The sequence below is a fragment of the Schistocerca cancellata genome, chromosome 3 (assembly GCF_023864275.1).
Source record: "Schistocerca cancellata isolate TAMUIC-IGC-003103 chromosome 3, iqSchCanc2.1, whole genome shotgun sequence".
NCBI lineage: Eukaryota > Metazoa > Arthropoda > Insecta > Orthoptera > Acrididae > Schistocerca > Schistocerca cancellata.
In genome coordinates this window covers 596,784,633-596,796,765 of record NC_064628.1, presented here as the reverse complement: position 1 = coordinate 596,796,765, position 12,133 = coordinate 596,784,633, and the positions used below count along the sequence as shown (strand labels likewise).

Here is a 12,133-nt window from a genome sequence, read left to right as displayed (position 1 = left end):
GTGCATGGCTTGACAGCTGACGCCTGTGTCGTCACTTCTTGGTGGCCGCCGGTGCACCCCAACTCCTGAGAGCACGTGCGGTTGCATTTTGTGTGGTCCAGTGGTCAAGGGGGCGGTGGGCAGTACGTGCTTCGTGATCGAAAGATTTTTAATTGTGTAATTATGTGTGATGTATATTTTATGACTGTATTCCTTGTGTGATCAATTTAATTTCTTCTTACAAGACCTGCATCTTTCCAAACAGCTCAGAATGATGAGCAAGAGAAGTCCAATCCCCGCAAACTGTATTTTTTATAAATAAACAATATACCCCTTGAATTTCCCTTCGTGAGACCCATCCTCTCCACTGTAGAGACACCAATATCCACGTAGAGGAGGGGAGGGCGAGAGGGAAGGGGAGTGGGTGGGGGGGTGGAGTACTAGAGAGGAGGGGTTAATTAATTGATCAATTTAATTAAGTAGTCAATCAAATTGATAAGAGTGAGAGGGGGCTGCTCTAATATCTCAGACCTGACAGTGTACCTGTAGCAGCAAGGGGGAGGTGGTTGGTTGAAGGTTTCCTGAGGGGTGGGGGGAGGGTTCGGCGAACAATAGGTTAAGTTCCTGTCAATCAAGATGAAGGGTCCTTTTAGCAGAACAATTAGTTAAGGACCTGTCAGTCAAAGGAGAAGAAAAGGTTAATGACCTGTCAATCAAAGGAGAACAAGGTTTGTCCCTGAGTGCATACCTGCCCCTGGTGTAGGCAACTCGCACTAACAAAATGTGCTGATTTTCTTTTTGTCCCATTACTAACGTACTAACCAAGACATTGAAAAATATGTAGGCTGTGTGAACTCAAGACAACAGCACTATGAACTGGTTAAACGGTCTTCGCTTCGTACAATGTATGAGTAATCGGGCACTTGATTCTGGTATGAAGCAGTCACCATGTAAAGCCACATCTGGTAAAGAGTCGCGAGTAGGAATTACGACTTTGGATTCGTCTCTAGACGTTATTACGGAAATGTGGGATGAACATGATCCTGAAGAGGCTTTAAATAAGAGTAATGTGGTTAAGAGTTGTTGAAACGGAAAGTTGCGAAACGTTGTAACAATCAAACCGGTTGAAATTTGTATATGCCGCTTTGGGACAACGTAATGAGACATCTAGGAACGCGAATGTGGTGTCGTTACATCCACCTAAAAAATGCGAATCTGTGCTCTCAGCAGGCAAAGTGATCCTCACCTTCGTTTTTGAAGTCCGTCGTCCGACACTCACCGAATTCATCGAGCACGGAAAAACCATTAATAGTGATGTGTACCCTGAGATACTCCGTAGCCTACGCAAGTCGATCAAGAGCAAACGGCCTGGGATGGTCACGGTGATTCTGCTCCACGACAAAGTGCCTCCACTCGTCTTCGAGGTTCCGAGGTCACGCAAAGTGTAATTGCGAAGATCAAGTGGGAAGAGCATGAGGATCCGTCTTGCAGCCCAAACACGTCGCCTAGCTACTTCCATGTGTTTGGCCCGCTAAAAAAAAAAAAAAAGGTCTCGTTGGGAAGTGGTTCAACTGAACGACGACCTGAAGACATAGAGGAGAACTGGCCCCTGTCACAGCCACGGGAAGTCTGGGAACAGGGAATCCTTCGGCTCGTGAAGCAATGGAATAGTTGTGCTCCGGCCTCTGGTAGTCACTTTAATAACGACTTCTATTACGTCCACAGCGCTGTCTAGTACTTTTTCTTTTGGACACACCTCACAGATGATGGAAATGATGTAACTCATGATGTGGAAATATTGCCTAACTCAGAGGAGGTAAAGGCTGCAGCTAGAAGCAGTGGGCATTCTCAGATTACAGCTGCAACCAGTCAATAAAACGCAGAAGCTTCAGCTAATACAAGTGGACAGTCTACAATCACAGCAGCAGCTAGTTAAGAAGGCCCAGGAGCTGTAGCTAGCACGAGTGCAGCGTCTCAAATAATTCTGACTGGTGACGATGATGAAAAAATTGTAGCTAATGCGAATCGATAATCCTAAGTAACAGCAGCTAGACAAAAAGCTCACGAAAATTTAACATAAAAAGACCAAGAGAATTAAATTGACTTGGCGTTCAACACATGCGTCTGTAGAAATCAGTGATAACGTAGTTATGCCAATATTCTAGTGATTCATTAATGTTTTAAGGATTAATATTTTTATCGTAATATGTGTAATGTTTAGAAGCTTCTATTAAATTCCTAATCTTTTTTTAAGTAAGCTAACTAAATGTGTATTTTCACCTCCGAATTCGACGTGTCCAAAGAAAAATCTGTCTACTACAAGAAGAGCCGTAGAAAAATTTATTGCCGGTAGAAGAAGAGCCAGAGATAAGTTTATCCTTAAGAACTGCTACCAAAAGAGCAACCTTAGGAAAAGGCCATGGATTTGCTCGCTTTGAATGTAAGAAGACGAAAAGGTGCTTTTGTAAGAGAAAAACTAACCAGTGTAATTCGAAAACTCGCCTTCTAATAACAAATAATGTGAACTTACTTGTTCTCTTGTTTCACTCTGTACGTTACGTTTCTCTTTTATTAAGAATTAGCTACTTTCGTTAAACGTATCAGACTAACTAATATACTTTTAAATTATGATTATTTTCATTTCATTTTTTAATTAATCCTATCGACATGACTCTGTGACGGTCTTTAAAACTGTATTAAACAATACTGACGTACACTTGTTGGGTGACACTGGTGTGCATATATATGCCAATGTCTAAACTTCTGTTTATGTCTTATTTATCACAAATAATCGATTTTATTTAATTAACGTAGTCACAGAAGTATCACTGATAGATAAAAATACAATTTTTGTGTTTCTAAGTCTGTGAGCTTCAGATATCAATGAAAAAGTCAGTAATAGTATGAATATTTACCGAAGGACTTTGAGGCGCTTATCTTTAGAGCTATTTCTGTGTCCAGCTAGCATTTGTCACCGTAGGATTACTCCTCTGATATCTTCTGATATAAACGTCTGCAACTTCAATTCACAGTAATATTTCCTGTATTATAAAGTATGAAATCAATGTAGGAGTCGTTTGTAAGCATATTTACAGCTAATTTTCCTTTACGCCGTACACATAAACAAATCGTGTCGTGAATTCAGTTCCTAGTTACATAAAATTTTATTGATTTTGTGCTGTGAAGTTCTTATTTTAGATAATACTGTTTCGCAAATTACCTCGAAAATGTTAGCCGCTGAGATAATATAAATTATTTCCGCAGACAGTGCATATGTAGGATGATTACAAAGAAATATGCAGTGTCACGAAAACAGTTTATGCACACACTTGAATGTAATAACCACGTTATTTAATGATTTAATGATTTCAGTTGGTTTTTGTATATATTCACATTTGTGAATATTTGTTTTAGATCTGTAAGAATGACTTTATGGAGGTGGTATAGCTCCACGACACATGAAGTTCTGGCTGGTTGTGCAATAAGCTGCTGGGAAGAGGTTACAAAATACTGCGTAGAAGATTCAGAGTCTGGAGGAGACTGATGCAGACGATGCATGATAGCTACTATTTCCACAGTTTCAAACACTGCTGCAGCAACTGATGGCGGTCAGGATAAAGCAGTGTCAAATGGACCAGTGGTTGAAACATCAGTGCAGATCAGACCGTTTGCCTGTGTTTGAAGAAGTTTTTCACGGAAGTCATGAAACTAACTGATACTGAAGTGGATGCAAATGTGGATTTATATGCGTTGTCTAAAGTTGGTCGTGAAACTCAGTCCTGAGGGCATATTGTACTAACAGAAGTTGACACTGTTGATTTCCCACAAATAATTCAGACTCTTTCAGCACATATTTTGTGATTCTGATTTATTGATACGAGTATTTTCCACCCCATAACTGATGGTAGGCTAAGAAATACATAGTAAATTTGTCAGTTTGATTGATTATTATTCCCAAAGAGTACATACTGACGCGTAGTTCATTGTTATGGTGGATAATACATTTTGTCACTTGGCTGGTTAACGTAAGTTCGTTGCACAGCAGTCTACGGAAGTACAATGTCGTCTGTAGAGAGCAGAAAAAGTTGAATCTGTTTACATCTGGAATGTCACGCTACAGGAGGATGTTAACAACTACGTGAACAGGTAAAGAACAATATGAAGAGATACATGGAAGACGATGAAAACAGATATAAAATCCTTATCAAAATAAGACGGAGGCTCCCAGAAGTAAAGATACGAATATTAACAGCGATCGAGGGAGTATATTATAGGGGAAGATAAAGATTGAACTGAATTATAGAAGACATTCAATAGATATGCAGAGACGGGAAGATACACACAGCGTGTTGAGAAGTGGGCAATGGCAACAAGACGCACGAATGAGTGTGCGTTGTAAGCCATACACGTAGACCGAAACAATGTGCAATGTGTGTTACGTGAGACAGATGTGGACGTTCAAGGTCGCCCCGTTGAATCTTCGGATGAAGACCTTGATGACAGCGATAATGACCATGATTGAGATACTTAGTAATGGATATCGGTATGACATTCGCGCTGAAGCAGCCGTCTCCACTCTAAATACGCACAAAATGCATCTAGCACAGGCAGTTAGCAGTTATAGAATGTATGGCTCGTATCGCCTCTGTTTGTTTACTGTACGTTCACAGTACCTCGTGTTCCGCTAGGATAGTGCCGTACTGAGCTGTACTGTTGACGGGATTCTTGGTGATGTAGTCATCCATCCCAGATTTACATGGTAAAATATTTTCCAGAACTTTTGGCCCATCATCTTGAAAGTAGTATGGCCTGCCGAACTCGTATCGCTTTTTGGTGTACGAATATTGCAAGTCCATTTCTGCAACATGCACGTCTGTAGCCACGACCGCGCGTTTACGTCTGCCACTGTAGTGGTTGCCAGGGTAACCGTTACATCAATAGCTGCATGCGCGCTGGTGGCCATGTACGCACCAGGGCCCCGTATCAGCTGTCGAAAGCGTCCGTCTCACGAACACCTCCATCATTGAAAATTTTGATGGCGCCATTGCAAATAATCAGTCCCTCGGCGTTTCAACAGTTGCATTTGTCTGGGGAAACGCGGTTTTGTTGGCGCACTGTTGTTTTGAGGTACCGTCCCCCCTCTCATCGTCAGACTACGAAAATTCGGATTCAATTACCTATGCAATACAAGACGTCTGTGTTGTTCCTGGAGCACTTAGGGCTGCCATATGGTGTGTGATTCACGAAGATATGCAAATATTTTAATATGTTATTATGCAAGTAAAACTAAAGAAAAAAGTTCATATAAACATGAGTCCGCAAATGTTTAGTTACGAGTTACGGCTAATAAAAGATTTTGCCTGAAATGTAGCAACTTTGCTAATATGAAGCCACCCCAAAACTGTACGAGGTTAAAGTTAAGCACGATTTCCACTTATTTTGTTGTTATTGATCTGGTGAATATAATATAACATGTCCCAGACGTGTATCTGCAGTAGTTTTCCAGAACATCCAGAGAAGCAAAGAAGTAATTTCATAAAAATTTTAATTTATTAACTACTTGACCCAATTTTGTTTTTTTGAATTCCAGACATTTGCACAAAGCTTTCAACAAAAGTTATAGGGAACTGAATTTTGGAGAAATGATGATAATAAATAATGTTAACTGAAACTGTATGAATGTGTCAGATAATCTGCTTTTATTAAGACCATGGCACATGTGAATTCATGTTAGACCGGAAAAAACAAAGGTCATTCATATAGTTGCGGACCTATGTTTATATGAACTTTTTTCTTTAGTTTTACTTGTAGAATAACATATTAAAATATTTGCATATCTTCGTGAATCACCCTGTATATTAGAGTAATTTGATTGTTTGGAAATAAGTAGAGTTTAATATTTCTTTGTTCAAATGCGTTAAACAAGAACTAAAAAAAACCAAGCGCCCTTAGCTATCCTACACAAGTGTTTTCCATGCTTCTTCATTGATAACAATGAGAAACCACTACAATCGACGGTCGCATGCACCGCGTCGCCGTCCTGGCCGTCAGACAGTTGTGAAGTGTGCGCAGGCTAACCATTTGGGCAAGTGTACGTTTCACTTCACACGTCGGTGCATCAAACATATCTCAATGTATGCAGTTCGGGTCGGTTCGAGAATATTTCTGCACACAAGCAAGTTATCATGACTGCGAAGTAGTCTGTAAAATTTATTTAACAACCATTTCGATTGCCAATGAGGGTGTTCTATTGTTAACCCTTAACTACTACCGACCGTCTCTCAGACCGCTATGAAGTTTTGTGTCAAGATATTTCTCACACCCCTACAAAGCCAAATGGACTGTTCCTTGTACTTTCCTATTGGCTGACAAGCTACACGTGCCAGCATTCTTGCGTTGTTGCTCGTCTTTGTTTCGAAATTATTAGCCTTGAGAGGTCTCACAGACTTACCATAGTGTTTGCATGCCGTGTTTTTCTTGCATGCTACTGTTTCTCCATGGTGGGGAAAGCTGGACCTTCTATGCAATGTGTGTTATCTGAGACAGATGTGGACGTTCAAGATCGCCCCGTTGAATCTTCGGATGAAGACCTTGATGACAGCGATAATGACCCTGATTGAGATACTTAGTGATCACAACACTAATTCAGAGCAGGAAACTGAAAGTGATGAAGATGTGACAGCTGATGACGATGGAGCTTACTTCTTCGGTAAGAATCGATGTTTTCGATGGAGAGAAAAGCAGCCACCAGCTAACATAAGAACAAAGCAACACAACATCCTCTTGCAGCTTCCTGGACTGCGACAGATGGCGAAAAGTCTTGGAGAAAACACTGCTGTTTGGGAGGTATGGAAACTGTTCTTTATACCAGACATCATTCGATGGACAAATCTGAAAATATCTAAGCTTAGAGCACAGTATGCTAACGATCACTTATCCTATCTACAAGATGTTGATGTCATTGAATTGAAGGCTCTAGTTGGTCTATTAGTGTATTCAGCCATTTTCAAGTCGGGGAATGAGTCTGTTTACAGCTTGTTTGCAACTGATGGAACAGGCAGAGATGTTTTCAGATGCACTGTTAGCAAAGAAAGATTTATGTTTTTATTGCCTGCATTACGATTTGACAATCCAGATGATTTGGTGGAAAGAAATAAAATAGACAAATCAGTAACAATGTCGCAAATCTTTCTGCGTTTCATCGAAAACAGTCAACTTTGCTACTCTGTAGGTGCAACAGTGTGTGTTGATGAAATGCTTGTTCCTTTTTGTGGAAGTTGTGGGTTTAGCATATACATGCCAAACAAACCGACAAAGTGTGGCATGAAAGTTCAGTGTTCGACTGATGCTCATACAAATTACTTGTACAATGCGTACAGTTATTCTGGAAAAGACAGCAACGGTCATGCCCTTTCCAGCCATGGGACAGATCACAGTGTTCCCACACAGGCTGCTCTTCGATTGGTGAAACCCATTGAAAACACAGCGAGAAATGTTACAGGTGACAACTGGTACGCATCAGTAGAACTAGTCAATGAACTTTCAAAAAAAAAGGTCTCACGTATGTTGGTACGCTGAAAAAGAACAAAAAGGAGATCCCACAGAACTTCTTACCTAATAAGAAATGTGGTGTGAGGACATCTGTTTACGGTTTTACAGAAGACATGACTCTGGTTTCCTTCATGCCCAAGAAGTCCAGAGTTGCAATACTGATCTCTTCTATGCACCATTCAGTAAACAATGATCCTGAATCAGGAAAACCTGAGATCGTCCTGTTTTATAACACAACAAAAGGTGGTGTGGACTATCCCGACCACAGGTGTGCAGCTTATTCGTCAAGTCGATGTAGAACAAAATGGCCTTTGGGCAGTTTCTTCACATTAGTGGATGTTGCTTGCGGTGTAAATTGTTATGTGGTGCATCAAGCTTATCCAAAGGCAGAAGTAATGATGAGATTGAGATTCATGAAGACTCTAGAAAGAGGCCTAGTTGAACTTCATGTGAAACATAGAATTTCTATTGAACGCTTACCACAAGAGTTGAGTGACACCATCAGAAGAATTCTTCACTTACACGATGAGCCTCAGACATCGAAAGAAGAATTCGAAAATCGAAAAACGTGTGCCTTTTGCCCTTCTCGTCTGAAGTGGAAAACGAGATATGTGTGTCAACAGAGTGGAGTTCCGATTTGTTTGCAGTGCTCCAGTAAGGCCTGCGTAAAGCGTTTGCAGGTGCACATTGACTAAAGTATGATTCAGTGGCGTATGAGAACACATACTTAGTTTTTACTTGCAATTTTAGTAGTAAAATGTGGCAAAGTTTCTCCATTCATAGACTTATGGACTGAAATATGCGCTTTACATTGCAAAGATGAGTCGTAAACTGAAAGTTGACTTTGCACACAATTTATCGTAGGTCAAGTTGGATTTTTCCACCTAGTTATATCCTCCGATGATAATCTGTGTGTGAGTATAGAGCTAACTATTTGCTGTTATTTTCGTAACTCATGAAATAAAAATATACTCCAAATTTCACTTTGCTTTAACTGTTGAAGTGTTTAAAATACTGCATTGTTTAAAAACAATCAAATTTCTACGAAGTCCACCTCTAAGAAGTGCAATGAATGATAGAAAGCCAAGAAACTATATATATATTCAGCAAAATTCTAGTTTGATACATAAAATATAAAAATGCTGTCTGCGAGACCCATCCACAGTATTTGTGTTCCTGTTAATGACCATACTAGTTAAGGGTTAATGACAACTTGAACACAAAAAAGAATATACATAATCCGAAATACGAGGCTCGTGGTTCAAACATCACTACAGTCTTTGAAAAGGCTAAATCTGGCTCAGTAGAAAATCTGATTCGTGCAGCTGAAGGTACTTTGCTTTAACACACAGTTTTTCCACCACATGTTATTCAAGTCTTTGGACTGACAATTCCCTAAATCGAGTAATGTTCGCAGATTCAAATGCGGCAAAAATGTTGCGTGCAACTGCATGAAATCTACAGCTATTGTGAATAAAGTGTTGAAGCCATGCATCAAAAAATGGTTCAAATGGTTCTAAGCACTATGGGACTTAACATCTGAGGTCATCAGTCCCCTAGACTTAGAACTACTTAAACCCAGCTATCCTAAGATGCCAGAGGCAGGATTCGAACCTGCGATCGTAGCAGCAGCGCGGTTCCGGACTGAAGATACTAAAACCGCTCGGTCACAGCGGACGGCAAGCCCGTCATCGATGGTCGAAATTAAAAGTGGTCTAAAAGATATGCCATTAATCATTACTAGTAATTACGAAAGCAGTAGAAGCACTAAATTATTCCTCTCACATCAAAGCTACTTGAAATCGACAGTCACAAAATGAGATACCCTATATATTAACGGAGCTTATTCTAAAGCAACTGCGAAAGCATTATCTTCTCTCAAAACATCGGGAACACAAACTGGCCGAGGGTTTAGAGGTGGAATAAGTAATGTTTTCTATAAGCTGATAAGGAAACTTGATCCGAGTATCACTAGCATAGGATGTGGCCAAAAATATGGAAACACCAAAAACACAACTCATTATCGTGCCTAATACGGTGTAGGAAAATCGTTGGCACTCTAAACAGCTTTTAGCCGTCTCGGAATGAATAAATATAGGTTCTGCATGGCTTTCAAAGGAATATTGTACCAATCTTCATACAAAATAATAGCAAGTTCAGATAGCGAGGATAGAGGTGGAGAGCGATCACGTACCCTTTACTCTAAAACACACTACTGGCCATTAAAATTGCTACACCAAGAATAAATACAGATGATAAACGGGTATTCATTGGACAAATATATTATACTAGACCTGACATGTGATTACATATTCACGCAGTTTGGGTGCATAGATCCTGAGAAATCAGTACCCAGAACAACCACCTCTGGCCGTAATAACGGCCTTGATATGCCTGGGCATTGAGTCATACAGAGCTTGGATGGCGTGAAAAGGTACAGCTGCCCATGCAGCTTCAACACGATACCACAGTTCATCAAGAGTAGTGACTGGCGTATTGTGACGAGCCAGTTGCTCGGCCACCATTGACCAGACGTTTTCAATTGGTGAGAGATCTGGAGAATGTGCTGGCCAGGGCAGCAGTCGAACATTTTCTGTATCCAGAAAGGCCCGTGCAGGACCTGCAACATGCGGTAGTGCATCATCCTGCTGAATTGTAGGGTTTCGCAGGGATCGAATGAAGGGTAGAGCCACTGGTCGTAACACATCTGAAATCTAACGTCCACTGTTCAAAGTGCCGTCAATGTGAACAAGAGGTGACCGAGACGTGTAACCAATGGCACCCCATGCCATCTCGCCGGGTGATACGCCAGTATGGCGATGACGAATACACGCTTCCAATGTGCGTTCACCACGATGTCGCCAAACACAGATGCGACCATCATGATGCTGTAAACAGAACCTGGATTCATCGAAAAAATGACGTTTTGCCATTCGTGCACCCAGGTTCGTCGTTGAGTACACAATCGCAGGCGCTCCTGTCTGTGATGCAGCGTCAAGTATAACCGCAGCCATGGTCTCCGAGCTGTTAGTCCACTCTGCTGCAAACGTCGTCGAACTGTTCGTGCAGATGGTTGTTGTCTTGCGAACGTCCCCATCTGTTGACTCAAGGATGGAGACGTGGCTGCATGATCCGTTACAGCCATGCGGATAAGATGCCTGTCATCTCGACTGCTAGTGATACGAGGCCGTTGGGATCCAGCATGTCGTTCCGCATTACCCTCCTGAACCCACCGATTCCAGTTCTGCTAACAGTCATTGGATCTCGACCAACGCGAGCAGCAATGTCGCGATACGATAAACCGCAATCGCGATAGGCTACAATCCGACCTTTATCAAATTCGGAAACGTGATGGTACGCATTTCTCCTCCTTACACGAGGCATCACAACAACGTTTCACCAGGCAACGCCGGTCAACTGCTGTTTGTGTATGAGAAATCGGTTTGAAACTTTCCTCATGTCAGCACGTTGTAGGTGTCACCACCGGCGCCAACCTTTTGTGAATGCTCTGAAAAGCTAATCATTTGCGTATCACAGCATCTTCTTCCTGTCGGTTAAATTTCGCGTCTGTAGCGCGTCATCTGCGTGGTGTAGTAATTTTAATGGCCGGTAGTGTATACACCAAGGCTCAGTAATACTGAGATCTATTGACTGTGGTGGACAGGGAAGACGCGACATTCCATCCTCGTGCTCACAAAATCGGTCCCGGATGATGCCAGCTGTGTGAACAGGTGCGCTGTCATCTTGGAGTACAGCTTCAAACTGGGGTACAAATATTGTACCACGGGATACATCTGACAAGCCAAAATGGCCACATAATCTTTGGCAGTAAAGCGACCTTGCAGAGTACCCATGGGGCCCATGTAACAGCACGATGTGGCTGCCCAGATCATCACCGAACTCCGCCATGTTTCACTTTTGGCAAGAAGCAGTCTGCACCGTAGACACGGAACGACGTAGGCCAGACATGAACTCGACCTGATGTTTGAAACACTGTCGAACAATACTTATCCGCCATCGTTGTTCACGTATTTTCCTTCGCAATAATCTTCAATGATCGTCTGTCACGATTACTCATCACCAGTGTTGTAAAATTCCCGGTAATTTAAAAGCGAAGAAATATTCCCAGGGAATTAGCCCTAGAATTGCCAAACATCAATATTTACGACTCTTACGTTACCTACAACTGCCAACGTCAAAATAATTAACCTTTAGATAAACCGAGTTTATAATATTGATATGTCATCTAGTGAGTAACTGAAGTTACTAAAATACACAGGAAAGTTTGTTTATCAATTTGTTAAGTTTTCTGTCGATGTTATAGGTATTTTAGACTATAAAGTTTAAAATAAACTTGTGCGAATTTTGTCAACATTAGCCATTGAAAATGGCATTTCAGGGAAAAATTATGCGAGTAAACCGGTTGAGATTTATGATTTACTTGAAAATACACGTGATTTTATTGACACAGAACATGGTGAATTATTAATTAACAATTCTAAAAGTGGAAGTGATAGCAATATTTCGAAAAATAAATTTATAAATCATAATTCATCGCAGGAAATGAGGAGTCTTTGAATTCTGAAAGTGAAACACCTCTAGC

At 41.1% G+C, this 12,133-nt stretch overlaps 1 protein-coding gene across 1 annotated transcript in view; it reads right to left on the bottom strand.

Moving 5' to 3' along the window:
* LOC126176454 (dynein axonemal intermediate chain 2) overlaps positions 1 to 4,835 on the bottom strand; it is a 178,043-nt gene extending 173,208 nt beyond the window's left edge. The window contains exon 1 of the mRNA XM_049923611.1: positions 4,653 to 4,835. Coding sequence (XP_049779568.1) covers positions 4,653 to 4,835 — 183 coding nt within the window. The remainder of the gene's footprint in view (positions 1 to 4,652) is intronic.
* Positions 4,836 to 12,133: the final 7,298 nt, after the last annotated feature.